Consider the following 24,420-nt stretch of genomic DNA (forward strand, 5'->3'; position numbering starts at 1 on the left):
AGTTAAGTCTAAGTGTTAGCCTACCGCCCTTCTACGTCCTCCTTAATGTCTCCTACTTCCAATCAGTTCTAGGGCTTAATGCATTGGGGGAAAAAAATGGTTTTCTATGCACCAGCAGGTCCCATTAAAGTTCATACTCCTACAGTACAATTCTTTGCAAAGCAGCATTTTCCAAGATAATGAGCTGGAATGAATAAATCCCCTACTGCTGGTTCTTCTTTAATTATTTCCCTAAACAGAAAGGACTATGTCATTGAAAGTATAAAATGCACCTAGAAAAATATTCTTCAGTAAAGTGCACCAGAATCAAGGTGTGACATCCCCAAGAACAGCCAAGTCACAAAAGAGTTAGTCATGCTAGAGGCCAAGTTAAATAACTCATAATTTTGGATCTCTGGGTCCTGCTAAGACTCTTGAGTGTGGGCTTATGAAATGCCTGACCAGGCAAGACGGCCCCTGTTGAATCTTGCTTGACTTGGCCATTGCATGGGTAACTCTTCTATGATTTGGCCTTTCCCACACATCTCACACCTTCCTACAAGTGACCTTTTCACTCTGTGCTTGGCTTTTCTATGGTGGGTTAAGTGTCTGCACACATTCACGTCACCAGGTTTGTGGTGTGAAGATGATGTGGTATTGCTCTCCAGATTTGCAAGAAGGACTGAAGTTCTTTTTTAGTTCATACAATTTTTTCTCAAATAATTATGGGTAAAAAGGATATTGTAAGAGGATGTATGCCCTACTTGTAGCTCTTTGAGCTGCCTCTTGTAGCTCTTTGAGCTGCCTCTTGTAGCTCTTTGAGCTTCCCAGCGCTTTTTATCAAACTGAGCTTCCACATATCCAGTGGTGCCTACTCCACTGGACTCCAAATCTTAGGCCATGCCTTGTTATTTTCTACCATTCGGAGCCATTTCTTCTGATACAAAATTTCCCAAACTTCTACACATAATCTGCATCATGCAGCACTGGGCACCTGCAATTCCTTATAATATTGCTTTAGGTCACCCGGATTACAGTCATTGATCCTTCACTTATCCTATGTCTGTGGTAAGCGGTCTTACTTGTAAGCATCTGTTGTCATCTCCAAGAAGTCTTCCTTGAACTCTGGATTGACCCAGCTGCTTCTCTTCTGTGCCCCTGTAGCATCCATATTCATCTCTCTCATAGCATTTCCTCACCACAATAATTGTTTGTGTTTATGGTCTGTCTCCACGCTGGGCTGTGAGCTCCGAAATTGTATGGACTAGCTCTTATTTATCTATACATTACAAACATCTAACACTATGTCCTGCACAAAGGAGTTGTTCATGTTGATGAGCCATTGTCAAAGACTTGACTGAATGAATTTGTGTGAATGTTATTTTCATGCCTGCAAATTAATTCTACTTCAGAAACTCATTTTGTTGTCAGTATTACTTTGTCATGATATATTAAGTATGACTTGTGTTGACATTCAAACAGAAGAACACACATCCAACTGAAGTTGTCACTGCAGGAAAACTAATTAGTTTAACTCTCAAAGGGTAATTTGATTTACCAGGTCTTGTAGAGGGCCATGTTGAGGGAGATGGCTGAAGTTCCCCATGCTTTTACCTTGTAAGAGACAAGTACTTTGGCAGCCACTCTGGACTATCCTTTAGTTTGGTCTATAGTTCAATATTCTCTGACAGTATCTTCCTTAAATCTTCCCCAAAGGCTCTGCTGATCTTCATAGACATTATCAAACCAAAATGTCTGATATGCCACATTACTACCAGCATGCTCCTGTCTTATATATAGACCCAGAGATAATCTTTGCCAATATCAACACCTTAAGTTCCCATGAGGATATTTCTATTCAGCTACATAATAAAGGATGTCACTTAGTGTTTAAGTCTCAAGGAGTCTTATATCCTGATGCTTTGAGTATACAAATGAGTCTTTCCAATTCTGAATCCTCTGGCTTTTGCCCTAATAATTTTATTACAGTTGCAATCTCCTTTAATTCTGAATGGTTAAAGGAGCCTTGCCCTGGTCACTTTTCAGGAGAATGAGCCCAAGTTAGGGTGGGGCGTGGAAAGCTTAATGTGAAGACATATGTAAGCACACATCACAAAGAAACCCAACCAACATTTAAGAAAAAGACTTTACTGGTGAAGCATTAAGTCCTCTGCAGACCAGCATAGCCTGATAATGGAATATGGAATCCATGACCATTTGCCTAGGTGTTTCTGGGAATCACTTTTGGATGATGGGATTGCTAAACTGGTTCTCTTCTGCAAAGAATACTGATTGGTGAAGGGACATGAGATGTTTGTTGGCTTCTGGCACTGGTTGTTTGGGTTTGTGAACGTCCTTCCTGTGGAACATCACCAGCAGCATTTTGAGGCCAAAATCTGGCACTGTCACAGGGTTAAACAGAGCATAGTTCCAAAAACCTAGTTTGGAAGCCATGTGGAAAGGTTTTACTGGGTCTTTGGGGATTGCACAGAACATTATTACATCATTAGGCATCCCATGCTCCTACTTGGAGGTAGAAAGTGTCATATGAAGACCTGTACATCTACAAACTGAGTAGAATGTGATCCTGACACTCTAGAGAGATGACTCATATAACCATGTTCACTTTGCCTTGGCCTCAGCCCATTGAGTGATGCTAGGAATGACTGGGGCACTCACCTGGGCCCCTACTACTCTTGGCAACCCCCCACAGACAACTCCCTGATTGACTGGAGCCACTTTTGTGGCTGGACCAGCCCTCATGGTTCTTACTATGATTGCAAGGTACACATCAGAAACAATCATCAAGGAGCTTTGAAAAAACAAGGTTTTTCACAGGTCCTGGAGAGTACATAGCATTCCCAGAGCCACACAATGAGGTCACAAGAGACATGGACCTGACCTGGGACTCTAACTTGCTGAGGCTGCAGGTGGGGTGCCTAGGTTTCTTGGGTTCACTCTTGATTGGTGAATATAAAACATAAGAGCAGGAATTAGAGAATGGGAAATGTAGGGTCACTCAAGTGGGCTTTTCTAAAACAGGGAACTTCATGGGCAGGATGGCCTTTATTTGGTTGTGTAACTGGTGATATGTCTGGAGATGAATGTCTTTGAAAAACAGCAATCAAAAACTTACTGTTGGGCACCTATATTAACAATGTTTAAAAGCTAACTGTTAGGCACTTAACAGTACAGTGTCATGCTTATGATCTTTCTGGATGAAACCCAATGAGAACTGATTCCTTCCATACTGTAAGCTTTCTAAGGGCAGGGAGCATGTCTTACCACCAGCATTCTCGGCATTTTGCCCAAGTAAATAAATATAAAAACAAAAATCCAGCTATATTTAGCTAACATATTAATAAATACTGCAAATTCTGAATAGGACTGCCTGAGTGTGTCCTTGCACAATATTGATGATCTTTGTAATTTTTCTTTCACCTATGATATAGGGATAATAATAATAATAATAATAATAATAATAATAATAATATTGCTGGCATGCAATAAGCACTTGACAAACATTTTTTGTTTCGTAGTTGAATCTGCAAGATGTTTTAGGAGAATAAGAAGGAATGCCTACTGAAAGATACATCTTACTGATGAACTGACCTCTAGTGCAGTAAAGTCAGTTTCTCCAGATAGTTTCGCCAAACATTCGAGAAGCTGGGACTAGAAGTTAGCCTTACCCTTTTACCACCTAGGTTTATAGGAAAAACGGATCTTAGAAAATAATTGAAGACTGGTTCCAGGGTTTGCAGGGACTCTCTGATGCCCACTGAATCTGCCTCCTCTTCCTCAGCAATCACCTGGACTGCGTATTTCCCAGCTTCTCTCGCAGATAGGTGTGGCCATTGGAGTTCAAACGACACAATCAGGAGGAAGTCACGTAACCAGTTCCAGGCCTGATTTATCTACCAAGTTCAAGTTTCTACTCTTTCTCCATCTGCTACCTGAACAGAGAGGTACCAAACATATGTGTTGAAGATAGCAGAGCCTAAAAGGAGCCTGGTTCCCGGGATCGCTGCTAGGAAGAGAGCAACTTAACCAGGAAACGTGGGTTGAATTGCAAGATGAGTGAGAAATGAACAATAACGTGTTCCTATTTGAGGGTTTATCAGTTACATCATCCAGAGACAACTTAGGAGGGGCTTTCCCTGCCCATGGGAGGAGGGAGGATATGCAGTGTGGAAGGAAGGGGAAAATCTAAAAATCCTCTTCATGGAGCCCAGAAACTTCTTTAGAATGAGAACTGCAGGAGGGTTGACCGGGTCGTCCTTGGCAGTCCCCTTTGTCTGCTTCAGCTTCACTAGGTGAAAATACCAAAAAAGGATTCAAAACCTTTTTGGTTTTCTATGCCTCTGCAGAGCCTGCAATAAAGTCTAATAAAAGCAGAAAGTGTGAGTAGGAAGCATCTGAAGTGGGAAATGCCGTTAGTCTGGCCCATAAAAGATGAGTGCTATGAGCAGTAAAATGAGCTAAGAAGGAAAACATGATGAATGTTTTCTCGGCCTTAAACAGCAAGATCTCCTTTCACAGTCCCACGTGGCACTGCACGCCTGGCTAGAGAAGCAAGGGGCCCTATGCTGAGCTTGACACAGGGACCATGGCAGTAAACCTGTGCCTAGGGGACCCGGTGGGTTTGGGAGACGGAGCTCAACTCCTCCATCACCTCCCTGGCCCTTTCCAGGATGAAGGCTCCCACTGAGACACTGGAGGAAATCCTGAATTGCCCAAGTTACAGAACTAGGACATTTCACATAAGGAAAGGAAATCCAGAGTCATGGTACCCAGAGCAGCAGGGAGAACAACTGACTTAAGAGATTTGAGATTTGACTTAAGAAAGTGAACATCCTCTCCCCTCTGCCCACTGCCATAACTCATTGTCCCATAGAGAAAATACTTGTCTTAACTGTGCTGCTTCCCACTCTCACACCCAGACACCTCTCTCTTCAGTGTACGTGTGGTTTCCAGTTCTTCAAACAATAATTCAAATTCACCCTCCTCCAGGAACACTTCTCTTTCTTATAGTCCCTTTGAATCTCATTTTTAGAAAAACATAACGGGCTGGAGCCCTGTCTTTGTTACTTACAAGCTCTGTGATTTTGTACACATTGCTAATCTCTATGAGTTTCTATTTCCCCATCTATAAAATAAGGATTAAAATACAAATTCTGTAGGGTAGTTGCAGGATTAAAGGATAAACTTGCATAATGTGTAACATGCAATAAAAACTCAGTAAAAATGTGTTTCCTTCTAACATTTTGCAGAATATATGGTCATTACCACAGATGTAATACTTTCACTGTTCACTGTTTCATATGTACATATCTTGACTTCTCGACCAAGCTAAAATTTTTTTTAATTTAAGATTTTATTTGTTTATTTGACAGAGAAAGAGAGTGCACAAGCAGTGGGAGCGGCAGATAGAGGAAGAAGCAGGCTCCCCGCTGAGCAGGGAGCCCAATGCAGGACTCAATTCCAGGACTCCAGGATCATGACCCCAGCTGATAGCAGACGCTGAACTGTCTGAGTCACTCAGGCTCCCCGAAGCCGAAATCTTGATGGTAGGAAATTTTCTACATGTCTGCATTATATAGAACAGTTCAGAGAAAATTATGGAATACCAAGCCATATTTAGTACTTTTCTTGTTACTTGGCGTTCATAATTCATCTGATTGTTATTAATTAATTGATAGTTTGATCATTAGTGTTAATCTTTTGACAAAGTAAGATAGAAGGGATGGATGACTCTCATCCTTGACCAAGGAAGTCATGAAACTAAGACTTTACTGGGGCCATGGAGAAGACAGATTCAGATTGAAGGTGTCTCTAAATGGCTCTGGTCCCAGAAGGCCAGCAGCCAGGTTTCAGCAAATAAGGACCAATGCTACAAAGAACAAAAATCCCCAGCCTCAGACGATGCAAGACCAGCAGAACACCACCTCTGGTGAGGATCTGGCTGCCCTCGGTGTAAGTTGGAGAAAGCAAATTCTGAGATGACGTCCGCATGTGTACTTGCTCAGAAGTCGTCTCCTTAGAACAGGCCTCTCAGAAAACCCTATTTAAATGATTCCTTATCCTCATTCCCCTATCACTCTCTATCATTCTGTTGTTTGCAATCCCCTTGAGATGACTCTTGGAATCTGAAATTATATTATTCATTTGTCTTCTAGGGTATCCCATAGCCGTCTCTCACTAGACCATGAACTCCTCAGAATCAAGAATGTGTCTAATTGTTCACCTCTATGTCCTCATGCCAAGGTCAGTGCCTGATATAGACTAGGCATGAAATGTTTATTGACATTGTTTAATGTTTATTGACATTGAACCAGATGAACTAATGTAGCCAGTCATAGGTACGGTCCTCTCTGGAAATCAGATCTCCAACCAACAACCGTAAGCACCAACACTTTGTGAAAATTTAGCTTTGTGGCTGGGTTTCCTTAGGAGGACAACTCTCCTTTAGTTTATTGAATGCAAATTAGTACAGCAGAGCTTCTCTGGAATTCTCCAAGTGCTAAGCAACGAATCAAACATTTGGCATCAGCCAAGCACCTCTGCCCTTTTATGTCTACCTTCTATGTGCTCACTAATGATGAACTGTTTCACAGAAGACACTATTAGTCTATGAGCTACAAGAAGGTTCTGAACTTTTTTATTAAATAACAAGGCTTGAATTGAGATGCTATCATTTTCCTCCAAAACTTATTTATTGATTGACTTTTAAGTTGTTATTTCATTCTTAACTTGCCATTCCTTCTACAAAAATTCCAAAAATTCCAAGCATTGGGACACCTGTGTGGCTCAGCTGGTTAAGAGATGCCTTCAGTGCAGGTCATGATCCCAGTGTGCTGGAATAGAGTCCCGAATCAGGCTTCTTATTCCATAGGGAGCCTGCTTCTCCCTCTGCCTCTGCCTGCCACTCTGCCTGCCTGTGCTCTCTCTCTCTCTCTCTCTCTCTCTCTCTCTCAAACAAATAAAGAAATAAAATCTTTAAAAATAAATTAATAAAAAATAAAAAATAAAAATTCTGAGCATCATTCAAACTCCATCATTCTACCCCCTTCCTTCCCCCCGCCCCCGCACAGTGAAAACAGTTCCAACCTAACCTTCTTACCCTAAGCATCGCCTCTGAATTTTTAGTCTTTCACATCATTTGCCCCATAGGCACATATGACTGCCTAGAAAGTAAACCTTTCAAGAAAGAAACTCTCACATACATTTTTTTTTTAACTCCTTCATTATGTACTAGTGGATACTGGCAAGCTATTATGTAAGTTAAATTTGTATTACTCTGCCCTGGAATGCCATATGAAGGATAAGCTTTGTTCATTTGGGCCCATTAATTTGGAGTGAGTGATAATTCACCGTGCAACAATCTTGCCCTATCCTTGAAAAACGGGCTTGGCCAAAAAATTCAGCAGTAAAAATGACTATGTATTGAGAATCTGTACTGGGCTACGAACTTTCCAAGGATGCAAAGAGGAACAAGACAGACTTTTGTCCAGAAACATGAGTAAGGGCAGAAGAGCTTTCTAATAGCTCTTTATATATACTCATTGTGCCTATCATAAAGAATTTTCACCATTCCATTAAAGAGAATTGAGTACAGCATATTCTTGAAAATTTTGTATCCAGTTTGTTAAAAGAAATATTTTTATTACTTTACCATTTATAAAGACACATGCCATAATTGAGATGTAATTGACTTGGAGTGTTCTAATTAATCCAAATTACAGAAAATTTCTGTACTTAACACTCATAAATGACTATTGAAATTCTTACTCTGTTCAGTGAAAATACAGAAATTTCTCTTTTTTTGAAGATTTTATTTATTTATTTGACAGACAAAGATCACAAGGCAGAGAGGGAGTTGGAGAGGGGGAAGGCAGGTTCCCTGCCAAGCAGAGAGCCAGATGCAGGTCTCAATCCCAGGCCCCTGAGATCATGACCTGAGCCAAAGGCAGAGGCTTGACCCCTGAGCCATGCAGGTGAACCTAAAATATGGAAATTTCTGTGTAAAGTTTGCTCCTTGGCATATGATGATTATCTGTAACCTGAAACCTCAAACACTAACAATGCATAATATTTGGTATGCAGCTAAATCAGAAAGAAATAACTATAAGCTTTATATGTAGTTGTTTTCAGTCTGCCCTTATGAATCAAAGGTTGACTGCAAGATTTCCACATAAATGGTACCTTTTTAAGTCTTGAGATATGTCACACCTACAGTCCATGGAGATTCTCATCAGCTATTGCTCCAGGTCTTCCTGCAACCATGTAATAGCTGATGGAAACTGTCCAGCCTTTCAGTCTTTGAAGTCATCTATAAAACCAATGCTAGGATAAAAGTGTTTGCTCCCCCAAACCAAGCTCCATTTCTGGTGAATGAGTGTGGTAGTGGACAACCTGACCCCCCCAAATCAAGCCCAGGTAAAATGGGTCAGTGGGCTCCCAGTGTCATTGTCTAAGGGGAAACAGTCCAACCACTGGTCTCCCATTTGCAAAACAATACTTCCTACCCTGTCCATCCCCCAGTGGTTACTGTGAGGATCAAATGAGAAAATATTGGTGGGGGGAGAAAATATGAGAAAGTGCTTCGAAGTGGAACAGTCTGAGGTGCTTTGTTGGTCTCTTCTAAGTTGTCATTTGGTAGGGGGCGATTCAAAAATCCCTCCCTCCGGGGGCTGTGGAGGCGCTTTTAAAGTGGGGCCGGGGTGGTAGGAGGGGTGGGGAGGAGGGGGGTGTAAGTGTATGATCAAAAGCCTCAGACCGACGCTCACCTCACTGCCTCAGGACACAACTTCTTTCCTGATTGTCCAAGTGCCCAACGGGATGGCGGGGGTGGCGCTGGGGTGCTCAGGCAGCAGAACCAGGCACAGACCCAGAGCTCCAATGGCTAGCTCAATCACTTGCTACACGAGGGCCTGCATCCCATACGTATTTTTTTAAAGCTTGTTTCCAGATCTCTGAAATGATGATCAAAATAACACCTATCTCACAGAACTATGGGGGAATGAGCTGACATACGCATATAAAGAACGGTTTCACACACAGGGCACAGGGCCGGGATGAGGGTCGCTGTTGGACTGGCTGGATTCTGTGGCTGACACAAAAGCAAACAGCCCTAGAGTCAGACCTGGTTTCAAGTCCTCGTTCCCTCTCTGACCGGCTCTTCGATCCCGGAGAACCCACTCAACCTCACTGGAGCTTAGTTACTAGTCAAAATGAGGATGAAGAAATCTGCTTGAGGAGGTCTACATAAAGATCACGCCAAGCAGCAGAGACATGAGTGCCATGCTCACTGTAAAGCACAATGCAAATGCATACACTGCTATTTACTTAATCCGTACAAACACGCCATAAGACAATTGCAAAGATTTTATTTAGCGGCTTTCTGTGCTTGGCACTTAGAAACAGCGTTCCGTGCATAAGGGCAAATTTTTTATACACCTTTACTTCATACATATTTTACATACCCTTTTTATTGCCCCCTTTTTTAATATTCATAATATTGGATTCCCCACTAGGCACATAAATACATTTATCTACAACACCTCAAAACCAAAAATCTTAATAATATCTGTTATTATTTTACTTGGTATTATTTGCATTTCCACACCACTTAAAAAGTTTAGCTTGCACCAAACTTCACTTGTTTTCTTAACATTAAAGGATCTGAAAGGGAAGGGAAAGATGAAGGAAAAAACCCAAAACTTCAAAATGCAATGAACTATTTGAAAAAACTGGAGATCTAAGGGCAGGTGGAAGGATGGAGAAGACCCATCTGTGATTCCCTGGATGCGCCCGGATTTCTCCTGCCGCAGGGGGGCTATGGAGCAGGCGATCCAGGTCAGGTGTCTGGATCTGGCATGTGGAGGGCCAGGCCTCTTTATGTCACCTCTGCGCTTGGTATCATCTGTCAGGCTTATAACACCCTTCCTTCTTCATACTCCTTCCGGTCCCCCTCCCCTGCCAGCTGCAGGCTCTGGAATTAGCACTGCCCATGCGGGGCACCCCCCCCCCCTGGAAAACAGTGGTCAGAGCTGCAGGATCGAAGTGCATTCCTTGCCCCTGTCCCTGTCACCAGTGCCCTGACTCCGCATAATGTCCCAGAGACGTTTATTCCTCGGTGATGCCACGATTCTTTCTAGAACCGGTAGGGGGAAAGAAGTGAGGACCAAACCAAAACCAATTTCCTCCATACATTACAACTCTCACCATTGCTCACACTCCCTCTTAGTCTTGCTTTCCACCTCTCTCTCTTGCTCACTACTCCTTCTCTTCCTTTCTCCTTCGGCTGCTCTTACTCCCTTTTCAGAGGCACCCCTTGGAACGTCAGCGATAGCACGCCAAGTGAGGAGAGCCAAAGTTCAAAAGCAATCATTTTCAGGAAGCCAAGTCCAGTTGTAGTGCTGATGCCTGTCTACCCTCATGGACCAGAAGGGGCTCCAGAATACACGGTTCGTTCCAGAAACGGGGTGGGCTACGGGGCAGAAAGGTTGACTGCCATTGCTGCCCCAGTCCATCTACTGCTGTAGAGATGGGATTCCTGGTGAAAGTCCCCACCTGGGCCCCCCTGCACAGAGTTCACACCCTTCCAAGTCAGTGTGCGTGTGTGTTGGTGTAAGAGTTTGTGTGAATATATATGTGTGTGTATGCATGCATGCACGTATGTATGTATGTATGTATGTATGTTTGTATGTATGCATGTACAGGTAGGTCTGTATTATTCATGTCAGGGTAACTTTTCATGGCTGCTACATGCTAGTATCTCCCTTAACATTATTATAAAATGATTATTCAGTTTCTTCAAAGGCCACTCTGGAGTAGGCAATGCTTTATAAAACTAAGGTTTGGGAAGGCAGGAGAATGGCCACTGAGTCGGAGATGACTCCACTGCAAGTATTTCCTTCAGTGCCTTAAATGTCTTTTGTTGTTCATGGGTATGTGCTTTCTTCCTCCAGAAAAAACAAAAACCAAAAAACACAGTTCCCGTTTTTCAAAGGCTTCGGCTCCCAGAAAGGAAGATCTGCTCATGGAGACGCTGGGCCCCTGCTGCAGTGGGCTCCCTGGTGCTCGGACAGGCCATTAAACCATGTGCACGGACATCTGGGAGGAGGAGCCTGGGACCGCCCCGTACTGCCGGCCATCACAGGTGTTGGTCGCCTGCTGGTTATTGGGCGAAGGGCTGATCATGTGCATGCTGTGCTCCATTCCTGTGGGCAGGTACTGCCTCTCGCCAAAGGCCCCATTGGAAGGAGAAGAACAGAGTAAAGTGCTTTGAGAGGCGCTCAGTTTTTCTGGGCTTGCAGCTAGCCTGGGAGAAGTGGGGAAATTGTATCCATAGAGATTGTAAGGATTGTGGAGAGAGAAGGCGTTGTAGGAGCTCTGCTGCATGTGGCTGCCCCCAAACATATGTGGTGATGAGGAGCTGGAGGCCGCATTGCCGGCCTGCATGACATACTGGAACTGGGAAGTGGGGAAGGACCCCAGCTGGCCGCCGTAGGCTTCCATCTTGCTGTTGCTAGGCAACGAGGGAGGAGTCGGTATTCCTGAGATCAGGGATGGAGTCCTCTGAGGCATGAAGGTTTCTGAGGGCTGAGTGGCTGAAGCCGTGCCACTCTGGAGCCTGTTGTAGCCACTGTCACTCAGCCCTGGGTAGCTCTGCAAGGCTGCCATGTTGCTTCGGGCACATGGTGGATAATCAGAGAGGTTTAGATTGCACAGCTGGCTCTCTCGACAGCCCACATTGAAAGTGTTGGGGGCCAGATGAAATGTTGGAGGAGAACAGGATGGAGATAAAAGGTGAGAAGAAGCTGAAGGGGATGGTGTCCCAGTGCTGGAGGTGGTCGGGGATGTGCCTGTGCTGCCCCCTAAAAAATAAAAGGCGAATACCATTGAGCCAAAGGCCTTTTTTTAAATTAACGTATATTATTTGTTTCAGGGGTACAGGTCTGTGAATCATCAGTCTTACAAAGTCATAACACTCACCATAGCACATAACCCTCCCCAATGTCATCACCTAGTCACCCTATCCCTCTCCCATCTCCCCAACAGCAACCCTCAATTTGTTTCTTAAGATTAAGATTCTCTTGTGGTTTGTCTCCCTCCCCAGTTTCATCTTCTTTCATTTTTTTCTCTCCCTGTCCCGATGACCACCCCACCCTGCCTCTCCAATTCCTCATATCAGAGACACCATATGATAGTTGTCTTTCCCTGACTTGTTTTGCTCAGCATAATACCCTCTAGTTCCAACCATGTCGTTGCAAATGGCAAGCTTTCCCCTTTTGATGGCTGCATAATATTCCATTGTGTATATATACCATATATTCTTTATCCATTCATCTGTTGATGGACATCTAGTTTCTTCCCATAGTTTAGCTACTGTGGACATTGCTGCTATAAACATTTGGGTGCCCATGCCCCTTCGGATCACTACATTTATATCTTTAGGGTAAATACCCAGGAGTTTGATTGCTAGGTTGTACGGTATCTCTGTTTTCAACTTTTTGAGGAAACTCCATACTGTTTTCCAGAGTGAGTCAGAGGCCTTTTAAGAGGAGTCTGTGCAGGCCAGATGCAAGCCAGGCAGCAGGTGCCCTCAAATGCCCAAGATGGGCTGATTTTTATAGAACCATCACTTTCTATTAACTCAGCAGACCTGGTCAAGTGATTCTACCTGTGCACAGGTACATGGGCACACACACACACACACACACACACACACACACACACAGTCCAAAAGAGGGGACACAAAAGAACACTAAACTCTTGTGTCTGTATGTGTCCTCAAAGTCTTGTTTAAAAGGAAAGAATAAGCCCTCCAATATTGACTGCCATTTCTCATGAGCAAATTCACTTTCCAGTAAGACCTCTGACAATCAGCTTTAAAATCCACCAGCTCAGCTTCCCCCCATTGTGCATGGAAATGCATTAGCTACATATTGTCACCTGGGACTATTGCTGACCTTGCCATATTTAGTCCTCCAGCTAAAAACACAGCATATCAAATCTCAGGCCCTCATTCAGAAAGGAAATGGGGTACTGGGGCAAGGTACCAAGTCAAGGCTGAGGCCTGGAAAGGCTGAGCAGGAGGGCCCAGATATTATGAGGAGGTGAGGTGTGGGACCAAAGTCCTATCATATGAAAGACATTATGAGCACAACCAGAAGAGCTAGGTTAGCATAAAACAAAGCTAATCTGTAACTAAATCATTATAATTCAGAGGCTCTGCTAATCTCCCTCTAGAAAAGCTTGTCCTGTGTCTCAGAGATTGGAACCAAGACTGTAAATGTAGTTTGTGGATTTGGGATGTTTGTTAGGGCGAGTCCAGATAGGTCACAAAGTCAGAACCCCTCCTTTCTCCCAGCCTGCCACACAAAACCTCCATGTGACCCTGGGCACATCCCTATCTTCTCTGGGTTTCTTTATCCAGAAGATGAGAAACTGAATTGGATCCAGTAGTTCTCAAGCTAAGAGAAGCCACTAAGTACCAGATCCCATCTCAGACCAACTACATGAGAATCAAAGGATTCTGATGTACAGCCAGGGTTGAAAACCAGTGATACCAACCAAATTCCTTATTTCAAAGCACCCAGCAGGGTGATTCTTAAACTTTAAGCTGCATGGGAATCACATGAAAAGCTTGTTAAAACAGATCGCTGACTCTACCCCCCAGGGCTTCTGATTCCACAGGTCTGGGGCAGGGCCCGAGAATTTGCATTTCTGAGACTGATGCTGATGTCTGGTCTGGAGACCACACTCCCGGGTGAGCAGACCTCCAGGTCCCTTTCATCTCCGAGTTCCTGACACTGTATTTGACAGAGTTGCTCCTTAGACATGGGGATGTTAGAACTGGATCGGGGGCTGAAGCAGCAACAAAGGGCCAGTTCAACTCAACTACTTACTTCACACGTGTTCTCAGATAGTTTCAGAAGGCAAAAATAACCCTTCCAAGCCTCCCCTTTCCCAGGGCTACGAAGCAACTGGGCAACAGCCCATCTTGCCCCACCCATTGGCAGTTAAAGGCAATGGTGAATGCTGGGGCTGCCAGACCTTTCATTTGAATTCCAGAATGGGAGGCTGCTCTGTCTTCCATATAGGAACTCTACCATGATGGAATCCCTCCTTTGGGACAAGACTGGGAGCTTCCTGGGGTTGTGAGGGCCCTGATTCCCCCAAGGAGCATGGTGCCCCTAGCTCATTCACAATTCTTGAGAGGATTCTTAGAACCTGAGCTGCTATAGAAGGGTAAAGGACATTTTAAGTGTAAAGGAGCAGAAATAAGGTTTTTAATCAGTGAGAGAAATGTGAAGAAAACTAGCAGGCTTCTGTAATGCTGAGATCCAAAGAAACCATCCACAGCATGTCAGGGAGGAGGGTCCAGATGTGCAAACCTAGGAGCAGATAACCTCAAAGAGAAACCTAAATTTCATTTTTAGCCTCAGCCTACACCCACAAATATGATAGTGGTATTGATTGGGGAAGTTCAAATTTAGCTCGTTAATAGTTTCTTCAGAGTTGATTTTCTACAAAACCCAACTAATATCATCTCTTCCTTGGTCAAAAAATTTCCCCCAATGAGGAGAAGAATAAATGGGGAGGGTATGTGCTTTGGTGAGTGCTGTGGGGACATTGGGGGAGGGTGTGTGCTTTGGTGAGTGCTGTGAAGTGTGTAAACTGGGCGATTCACAGACCTGTACCCCTGGGGATAAAAATACATGTTTATAAAAAATAAAAAATTTAAAAAAAAAATCTGGACATGAAAAAAAAAATTTTTTTTTAATTTCCCCCAATGAACTTCCAAAATAGAAGAATAAACAATTGCTGATTTTAGAGTCATTTCCGGAAATTCTCCATCCTCTTTCTTCTTTATGCCTTAAATTCCTTTAAGAGAGGTAAGAAGATTTTTATTCCACAAATTGAGGTAAGGCAATATCGTATATATCAAGGTGAGAAGTAAACCAGACTAATTGCAGGTCCACTGGCCTCCGTTCAGCTCATGACCACAGGCAATGTGGGCTGCCTCTTCCTTCTCTTCATCTGTGACAGAGGGTCTCAAACTGATAGGCTTCTGTTTCTGTCCTTCTCAGAATTCTATTGGCATCTGAGATTAAATTTATGCTACAATGTGAATGACCAATAGCAAGGAATTTTCAAGGAACCATTTTGATGTAAAGGAGTTTGGGAAGGGGACGGCTGAGAAGCATGAGGAAGGACATCTCCTACTTCTTGTTTTTGGACCCCAGAGTGACCTGCCTCCAGGGCCTTATGGGAAATTCAGAGATTCCTGCTCTGCAAGTGGCACTCTACACTCCTCCTCTTCTACCCTAAACACTTTTAGCTTCAGGGAAATAAGTGCAATGGCACAAATGAGAAACTCGACTCTAGCTGTAAAGAGATTTGTGTTTTATGGGACATGTATCTGGTCTCCACTCTTTGAAAGTCCATCCTTGCTCTCCCCCAGATCTGGTGTTTATGCGGTCCCCGAAGAGACCGCCCGTTCAGCACACTGCACTGTCCTGCTCTAGGGATACTCCATCAGCTCTGGCCCTGGCCTCGCAGCAGGAAGGGCAAGATGGAGCAGATGACTTTTTACAACCCTAAATGGTTTTCTCAGATGGCCCAAGATGGAACGAATGGTACTGATTTAAGGCTGCAATTGGTTTCACTACAAAAAAATAAGAAGGGAACTATTAACAAGTTACAGGGATTTCTGCTGAGCAGATGAGAGAGGTACATGCTAAAAAGTGTGTAGTCAGCTTGCTTTTGGCTTTTAAATGACACTCCCTGGAAATGAGACTTGGTGGCCTGCTGCGTTTCAGGGGGTGGGAGCCCCCACATGAACTAGCGTTTGAAGAAACGCTGCTATGCACTGAAGAGTAGTCAGTACAAATAATAGCTCTTTCCATTGTCCACATAGAAAGAGCAGACTATGGTACATATTTTGCAGAAAAGCAAGCCAAGATACTGAGAAGTCGCTACTCTCTTACCTCACAGACTAGCGGTCGTTGTATGAGATGGAGAGAACCAGCCAAGGGCTAAATAAAGCCTCAGGAGGCAGGCAGTCCTCCCTGTGCATCTCAACACCGGGCTGCCTTGAGGCCTCGCATCACAGAAGAGCTAGGGTAGAGTGGAAGGCCTGGGCACACTTCTACAGAGGGGTCAGAGCTGCCTCTCACAGGAAAAGCCTACCTCCCTTTCCTGCATAACAGTCTGACCTCATCCCCTCCCCGACGCTCTAAGAGTCTGGACTGAGACCTTATTTACTAGAGGAGCACGGACTACAGAGTTTTGGATTGCCCGGCCCTCTTACTGAGTATGGCATCTTGTGAGCGAGCCTCTCTATGGAAGTGGAATGTTGAGTGTCTCCCTCTGTAGGGATATTCTGAGAAACAGATGAAATAACATATAATATAAAGTGCACATAGGCATTGAGTATTTGTCAAAGTTCAGCACATTGTAAATACTGTTTCCTCTTCTCTGCCCTTCTGTAAGTGAAGAAGGAGAGAGGAATCCTAGGACATTCGGGTTCCAACTCTCAAGTGTTGGCTCCTATCCATGGAGCTGAGCCTCTTGGCCTCCCCGCACACTGGTGAGCCTATGTCACAGCTAGGTACCCGGATGTAACAGGCTGCCTTCATGGCTGTGAATGATGGAGCTGTGGGCCCTTAACCACTATGGGCCCATTAAGCCAATCTTCCCAAAAGCTAAACCACCTCGGATTCCTCTCTGGACTATCTTTCCCTCTCCCCTCACCCCCGCCCAGAATGGAAATCTGATGCCCCAAGTCTATCTCTTCTCAGACCAAGCAAGTGGAATTGAACACAGGTAGGTAGGTTGGTGTCTTTCCCACTGTCCTCAGAGGTCTTAATCCACTTCTGAGAGGTGACGAAAATGTAATGCCCAAGTAGCTGAAAAGTCTCTGGTATTCCAAGACCAATCCCCCACCCATCCCTCCTCCCTGCATCCTGTTTCACCCACGGAGCCAAGCGAGGAAGTCCTCATCGAAATTCATCCTCAACATTAGCCTGTTCCAATATTTAAGGCTCAGGGCCAAACTAACCAAAAAGAATACATGTTTAGCAGTGCTTCCATACGACGACAATAACTTAGAATATACTTGTATACCATGAAGACAAGTTAAATGTGACCATGAAAATCCTGAATACCAAACCTGCTGACTTTTGCATCTTTAAATCGATCACTTCCAGATTGTAACATGGAGGCTTCCACATACAGTTTCCTTTGGGGTTTATTTTGTTGTGCTTTATTCCCCCCAACCCCCAAGTTGAAAAACAGTAAAAACAATACCCCATCTGGGCTAGTAAAGAATAAATTTCCATGTGATTACTTGGTTCCATCAGCCTGACTCTTCTCTCCTATCACTCAGTGGCATGTATCCTTGAAGAATGGACACGGCGGAGTCACCATGGCCCTGAGCAGCATTCTTTGAGGCTTGCAAACAGGTAAAAGGTAAAATGTCAACACCCTATGGACTCATCCCAGGGAAGAAACCCAGAGGCCATGAAATTAATGGTCATGATCCCAGCCCTTAGTTGAAAGGAGTACCCTTCTTAAAATGCAGATGCTTAACATTACAGCACTAATGAGAAAGACTCCCAATGCATCCTTCTCCGTAAAGTTTAAAGATATACATGGATCTGAACCTCTTCCTTTTAAAATAGCATTTGATATATTCACCCAGTTCTCATCTTTCACATAGGTCCTCTGGGTTCTGAGTCTCTGTGCTTCCTGCATGGCCCTGTCTCATGCCTGTGACACTGCCCCAGGTGGGCTGGCCCCATCTTTCCCCCTTCCATTAATTGGGTTGTTTTTCCTGCTACTTGTTTTACTGCCTTGTTTTACTTGTTTTTTCTGTTACTTGTTTTACTTTGTTGTATACACATCGGTTGTGATTGCCATTTAGAGCTGATCTGCCTCTCTCCTGGCCACACTATGGAACTTCCCACTGAGAAACCCCCTCCCCCACTCAGCCCTCCCCCCGCCCACCTCTGAGGAAGGCAGATGACTAAGGACTGGATGGTCCAAGCATCATATTCCCCGGCCCCCGCCAAAGTAATTGGTTCAGAGGTGACACAGTTAGAGTCAGTGAGACTTGGTGAGATTTTGCTAGAAACCTTAAGAAGGGCATGTGACCTTTACCATCAGATTTAAACTTAAGAAGATGGAGGTCTAGGGCTGCTGGCAGCTATGTTACCACAATGGCAGGGGTTGGGGGTTGCCAGAACTTGGTGACTGTTGGTTATGGTGGGTAGGGAAGGAAGGAAACAACCCAGATGGTGAGTGGATACCAGTGTCCTTCCTCCAGGAGAGGGCGCCAAGTCTGTGGGGTAAATTAGACTCAATTTTGGACACACTGAGCATAAGGGACTTTGGGACAACATAGGATATGTCACCAATAACTGTTTTAGTGGACCTAACTGAGATGCCTTCAGTTGGGGGCATCTGAGCATCTTAGTTGGGGGCATCTGAGCTGTTCATGGGCATCATTCCTGATCTCAGTGATAAATGAGATCTGCGTTAAGTGGCAATCTCTGAATTGTTCGGCGATCCACAGGAGTTCAAAGCCACGCTGTCCACTGAACTGTTCTCCTTTCTCTACCTTTTACTGGTATGAATTCTCAGCATCTAATCCCTTTCAAGGACCAACCTTGTAATCGTAATTTGTAATTATTACAAATCAAACTGATGAAACGCCTAACACTGACAGAGAAGCTCAACATCCTTTTAACTGCCTGACAGATAAAAAGCCCCAACAGTGTTAAAATCCCTCTGTTTTGTCTGCTACCAGTTGAGGGCAAGGGAGGGTTTCTGTAAATGACAGGTCCCCTTACTTCCACAGATGAAGATGTTCTGCCAGCTCTGGTGTCACTGGTCCAGGATGGTTCCTTATAAACAACAGTTGTCAGACCCCATGGAGAAGGACCCCTCAGTTTGGGCCAAACAAATAGCTCCAGTATACATCAAAAGAACAACAGGACTGCCCTTGGCCATAACTGGCCTGGGATTTCTTTTTTATTCTCTATCTGTGTTGCCTCAGTCAACATCCCCCAAGCACCACTTCCATGGTTGGCTCATTTTGGCCCCACCACTAGCCATGTTTGGGCAGAAGCCGCTCCGGAAATGTAATCCCTAGCTTCAGACTCTCCCAACATGTAAACTCCCTGGCAGATTCTCAGTGAAGATGTCTGAAAGTAAAGACCAGACATCTGACTTGATGAAAATAAAATACTGACCTATTTAGACTTAACGTTCAAGTTGCTGACAAGAAAATATCAGAGTAAACTAAAAAAAAAAAAAAAAAAATTAATAAACAAACAAACAAAAAAATTGCAGTGAATTAAAGCTCTAGTGAGTAAGAATGAAGAAAGGAAAGTGGTGGAAAGGCCAGGGCCCCATCGAGATGGAGAGCCACCCGGGAATCCTCAACTCACTTCTGCCACCGCTTAGCGGCACACACGCAAGTAGACTGCTCTGTACCTTGGTTTCTTTTTGTGTAAAAGACTGAGGAGGATGAATCCCATGCATTCTTCTCCAGTGGAGAAAACAACTATACAGAATACCCATTCAGTATCTTTTTTAAAATAGAAAGATCTGGCGTTTTGCGAAATGGTGGCTAATTCAACTAAGGGGTTTTCCTTTGAAATTTTATCAACAAATGGGTCTTCATGAGAGAGAAACAAAAATGACCACAAGGATGGGATGAAAAAAAGCAGCCTCCTAATTTCACTCAGACAGAGGAGAGGGTCCAGCCTCCAGCAGCAGCAGCAGCAACAGGAGCACAGAACTGGCTCAGGGCCCCAGATTTGACATGCCAGATATTCACGTGTCTGAAGTGATGAGGTTATAGGGACGTTGGGTGAGGCAATCATCATGTGGAACTTAAGTTTGGCACCAATGCTGCCAACACTCACTTCACCAAAAGGAAACTGCTACAAGACTCAGTCTGCCACTGAAGTTTCCACTACAAGTTCAACACTCTCTACTTCTTCTAAGACACAAAACAGTTCAACATAGATGGCTCTGTCTCTTTTCTTCATTTTATGAGTGATACTGTCCAGAGTTACTGGAACTCTTAGTTCTTAAGGGAAGAGGGACTGGATGTTGTTTCTTTCACGTCCTTTGTTAACGTCAAGAAACCAAGCCACATATTTCTTAATAATGAGAATCTGGATCAAGTTCAGTGTATAGTTCAAAAATGTATTCCAATTAAACAATTTAATAGAATTTTGGCTTCTCCTTTAGCCCCATCCTACTACCATATGTATCCAATAATTCCAAGTTCACCCCCCCCCCACTAATAAAAAATGGAATCACTAAGTAAGTGTGACATTTTGCTTTGAAATTTCAGTTTCTCCAATCAACAAAACAAAAAGGCAGCCTATGGATTGGGAGAAGACACTTGCAAATGACATATCTGATAAAGGGTTAGTATCCAAAATCCAAAAAGAACTTACCAAACTCAATATCCAAAAAATAAATAATCCAGTTAAGAAATGGGCAGAAGACATGAATAGACACTTTTCCAAAGAAGACATCCAGATAGCTAACAAACACATGAAAAGATGCTCAACATCACTCATCATCAGGGAAATACAAATCAAAACCATGATGAGATACCACCTCACACCTGTCTGAATGGCTAACATCAATAACATAAGAAACAACAGGTGTTGGCAAGGATGCAGAGAAAGGAGAGCCCTCCTGCACTTTTGATGGGAATGCAAACTGTGAAGACACTCTGGAAAACAGTATGGAGGTTCCTCAAAATATTAAAAATAGAACCATCCTATGACCCAGCAATTGCACTACTAGGCATTTACCCAAAGGATACAAAAATACAGATCTGAAGACATACAGCCTCCCCAATGTTTATAGCAGCATTATCCACAATAGCCAAACTATGGAGAGAGCCCAAATGTCTTATCGACTGATGAATGGATAAAGAAGACATAGCGTATATAAACGATGGACTATTAGTCAATCATCAAAAAAATAAAATCTTGCCATTTGCAATGACGTGGATGGACTAGAAAGTATTATACTAAGTGAAATAACTCAATCAGAGAAAGACAAATACCATATGATCTCACTCATACGTGGAATTTAAGAAAGAAAACAGATGAACACATGGAAAGGAGGAAAAGGAAAAAAGGAGCAAGGGAAACAAACCATAAGAGACTCTTACCAGTAGAGAATAAACTGAGAGTTGATGGAGGGGGGTGGGTGGGGGATGGGCTAGGTGGGTGATGAGCATTAAGGAGGGCACTTGTTGTGATAAGCACTGGGTGTTGTATGTTAAGTGATGAATCACTGAATTCCACTCCAGAAACCAATATTGTACTGTATGCTCACTAATTAAAATTTAAATTTAAAAAAATTAAAAACAGGGGTGCCTGGGTGGCTCAGTCAGTTAAGCATCTGCCTTCAGCTCAGGTCATGATCCCAGGGTCCTGGGGTCAAGCCCCTCATTAGGATCCTCTCTCAACAGGAAGTCTGCCTCTCCCTGTCCCTCTCTCTCTGTCCCTCCCCTGGCTCATGCTAGAAAGAAAAAGAAAGAAAGAAAGAAAGAAAGAAAGAAAGAAAGAAAGAAAGAAAGAAAGAAAGAAAGAAAGAAAGAAAGGAAGGAAGGAAGGAAGAAAGACTTTTTAAAAATTAAAAATAAAAATAAAAAAATAATTTAAAAAATACAAGAAAAGAAATAAAAAATCTTAAAAAGAAAGAAAGCTCAGTTTCTCTTAAACCAAAGTTTTCCAATGGTCAACACCTGCCCAACCACCCCACAGGCTGGTGAAATGCAGACTGTCAACCCCAATCATCACTCCACATCCTTATCCAAACAACATTCCAGATGGTTGTGCTCCAGGCCAGTGTATCAGTGAGCTTACCCACCTGAGCCACGGTGCAAAGTGACCTCCTTTCATTAGGTCCTTCCAGGCTGCCAGGCCCTGTGATAGTTCTTCTCAAGAGTACAGCAGTGAACATGATGTCACCACCAATGCCTGCTCTGCCAGCCTTCTCACACTGGCCTCCATGACAGAAATTCTCACTTAGCCAGTTTGGGCAGTCAATGAGTAAAGCAAGGCAGAGAAACAAGAAGCCACCTCAGAAAAACACCAGATCAAGTAAGTGTCTTTGTGTGGAAATGACCCATTTTCACTTATGAAGCATGTTTATATAAATGACCTCAACGAAAAGTTACCCTTCTTTGGTAGGTGAGGAAACAGACTCACTAAAAGTAACTTGCCCAAGGTTATAGAGGGAGTTCGTGGCCATCAAAGACGAAGGCCCAGATCTCCCAAATGTCATAACACCTCTGCCTCTCAGGGCCCATGAGGGCCTTAGAGCAAGAGCAGCACCCTGAATATGTACTGACCCTGCTTCTCTCACAGAATTATGAGGAGAAAGTTGCTTCATGTGGAAAGCTTCCTTTTCGCCTCCATTTAAAACAAAACAAAACAAAAAACGGATGGAAATTCTGCATTACTTGTCTCATCAGATCCCTATGATGAGGTTTAGGCTTTAAATAGTTAATCATCAGAAAGGCAGTATCTCTCGTCCCTGAGGGAACTTCCTCCCAGGTCTCCATGCACAGGGACACCAGGGGGTGGTGATGACGATGATGATGGTGATGATGACGATTGCTAGCGCATAGTGAGGGCCTACTCCATTTTAAATGTACTGTCTCGTTTAATCCTCACAAGAATTCTATTATATTTTTCCATTCTGCAGATGAGAAAACTAAGTGTCAGAAAGAATGGGGAACTTGGCCAAGGTCACAAAGCTAGGAAAGATTGGGGATAAGAGCCTCACCTAAGGGGTCTGCCCCCAACTCCTATCCTTTTAATCACCTTCATCTTAAAACCTGAGAGACTTCAATAATTTAGGTTACAAAACCTGATATAGCGTGCAAACTGCTGGAAGCTCCTCTGGGAGAGGAATGTAATATAATCTTTAAGTCCTAGTTCTTCAAGTCCTAGAAAGGTTTCCCATATGACAGAGCCAACAATTTCAAAACTTAGGGTTCCATTAATGGCAGCCCTGTGACAGAACAGAGTAAGCTCTGTAATTTTGACTGATGTCGCTTTGGGGTGGAAGGAGGTTAGAGAGAGAGAGAGTCATAAAGTGTCTGACTCTCTGGGAAGCTTCCTGAGGTGAAGGTGTCCTGCCGTGGGAAGAGCCACCGACTGAGGAAAAGAGTTGAGGTCAGCCCAGGAGTCATCTTTGCTAAAGTCACTGGCTTCCCAACCTGAGCTACCAGAGAAGGGAGAAACTGGAGGAAAAGCACAGAACAGGGCAAGGCAAAAGTTCACCCAGCACATCAACTTGAGACAGGTGTCATGCCTTTCCAGGTGTTCAGCAGAAAAGGAGGGAGCATAAGTTGCAAGTTTCAGATGGGCTTGCAGAGATCGCCTCCTCACTGTCAGATTTAAGCAGTTCATTCCTATTGTTTGGACTGAGCTTTTTCTCCTCCACAAAACCAGAATAAGGAAACTGATAAGGCTGCAATGAGGCATATATATGAAATTATTATTAAACACCTTTGAATACCAAGGGCTATATGAACACTTAGGCATAGAAATAATCATTTCACCCCCATTGTAAACATGAACATAACCTTGCTTTTCAGAAAAGGGAGAGAACTCTGCATCTAGAGCTGGCTTCTTTGCACAAGTAGTTATGCTTTGGTTATTTACAAGGCTACTAAGTACTCTTCATTCTAGAAGAACTGGTGTGACCCATGGCTTGGCTTGGGCCCAGATGTGCTGTCTTCAGTTCTGCTCCCACTCTCTCCCCAGCACTATCACTAAGAAGAGGCCATGGCCTCGGGCCTTACCTTGCTGCTTTTGCATGGTGGTGAAATCCTCAAAGGTGAGTGTGCGCACGGGGGGTCTCCAGAATGCGTAAGTCTCCATGATGGCTTCCAGTCCGGTTCTGCAGAGAGAAAAGCCAACAAAGGAGGTTGTAACTCATGCCAAGAAATGTACTTACTTTTTAAAGATCCTGCAGTGGTTTGTCTGACAGGTGGTATGTACATAGGCACTGAAAGATTTCACTGCGCCCTGCCCCCCGCTGAGGAAATTAGTCTAGAAGAGCACAAGGAACAAATGACACTGAAATGCGTAAGGAAGAAGAAATTAACCCAATTCACATTATGCGCAAGCAAGTCATAACCAGGATGGAATTTTGCTTGGAGCTTTCTTCAAAGGAGGTCCCGTCTTCATGGAAAAAAAAACAATTGTTAAAGGTCAAGGTCACTGGGGCGCCTGGGTGGCTCAGTGGGTTAAGCTGCTGCCTTCGGCTCAGGTCATGATCTCAGGGTCCTGGGATCGAGTCCCGCATCGGGCTCTCTGCTCAGCAGGGAGCCTGCTTCCTCCTCTCTCTCTGCCTACTTGTAATCTCTCTCTGTCA

The 24,420-nt window shown here is 43.8% G+C and overlaps 1 protein-coding gene across 1 annotated transcript in view; it reads right to left on the minus strand.

Annotated features, from left to right (window-relative positions):
• Positions 1-9,362: 9,362 nt before the first annotated feature.
• TBX15 (T-box transcription factor 15) overlaps positions 9,363-24,420 on the minus strand; it is a 103,637-nt gene continuing 88,579 nt past the window's right edge. The window contains exons 7-8 of the mRNA XM_059374379.1: positions 23,846-23,943; positions 9,363-11,858 (exon numbers count right to left, since the gene is read on the minus strand). Of these exons, the coding sequence (XP_059230362.1) occupies positions 11,074-11,858; positions 23,846-23,943 (883 nt within the window). The 3' untranslated portion in view covers positions 9,363-11,073. The remainder of the gene's footprint in view (positions 11,859-23,845; positions 23,944-24,420) is intronic.

This window comes from Mustela nigripes, chromosome 14 (assembly GCF_022355385.1).
Source record: "Mustela nigripes isolate SB6536 chromosome 14, MUSNIG.SB6536, whole genome shotgun sequence".
In the NCBI taxonomy this organism is placed as follows: Eukaryota; Metazoa; Chordata; class Mammalia; order Carnivora; family Mustelidae; genus Mustela; species Mustela nigripes.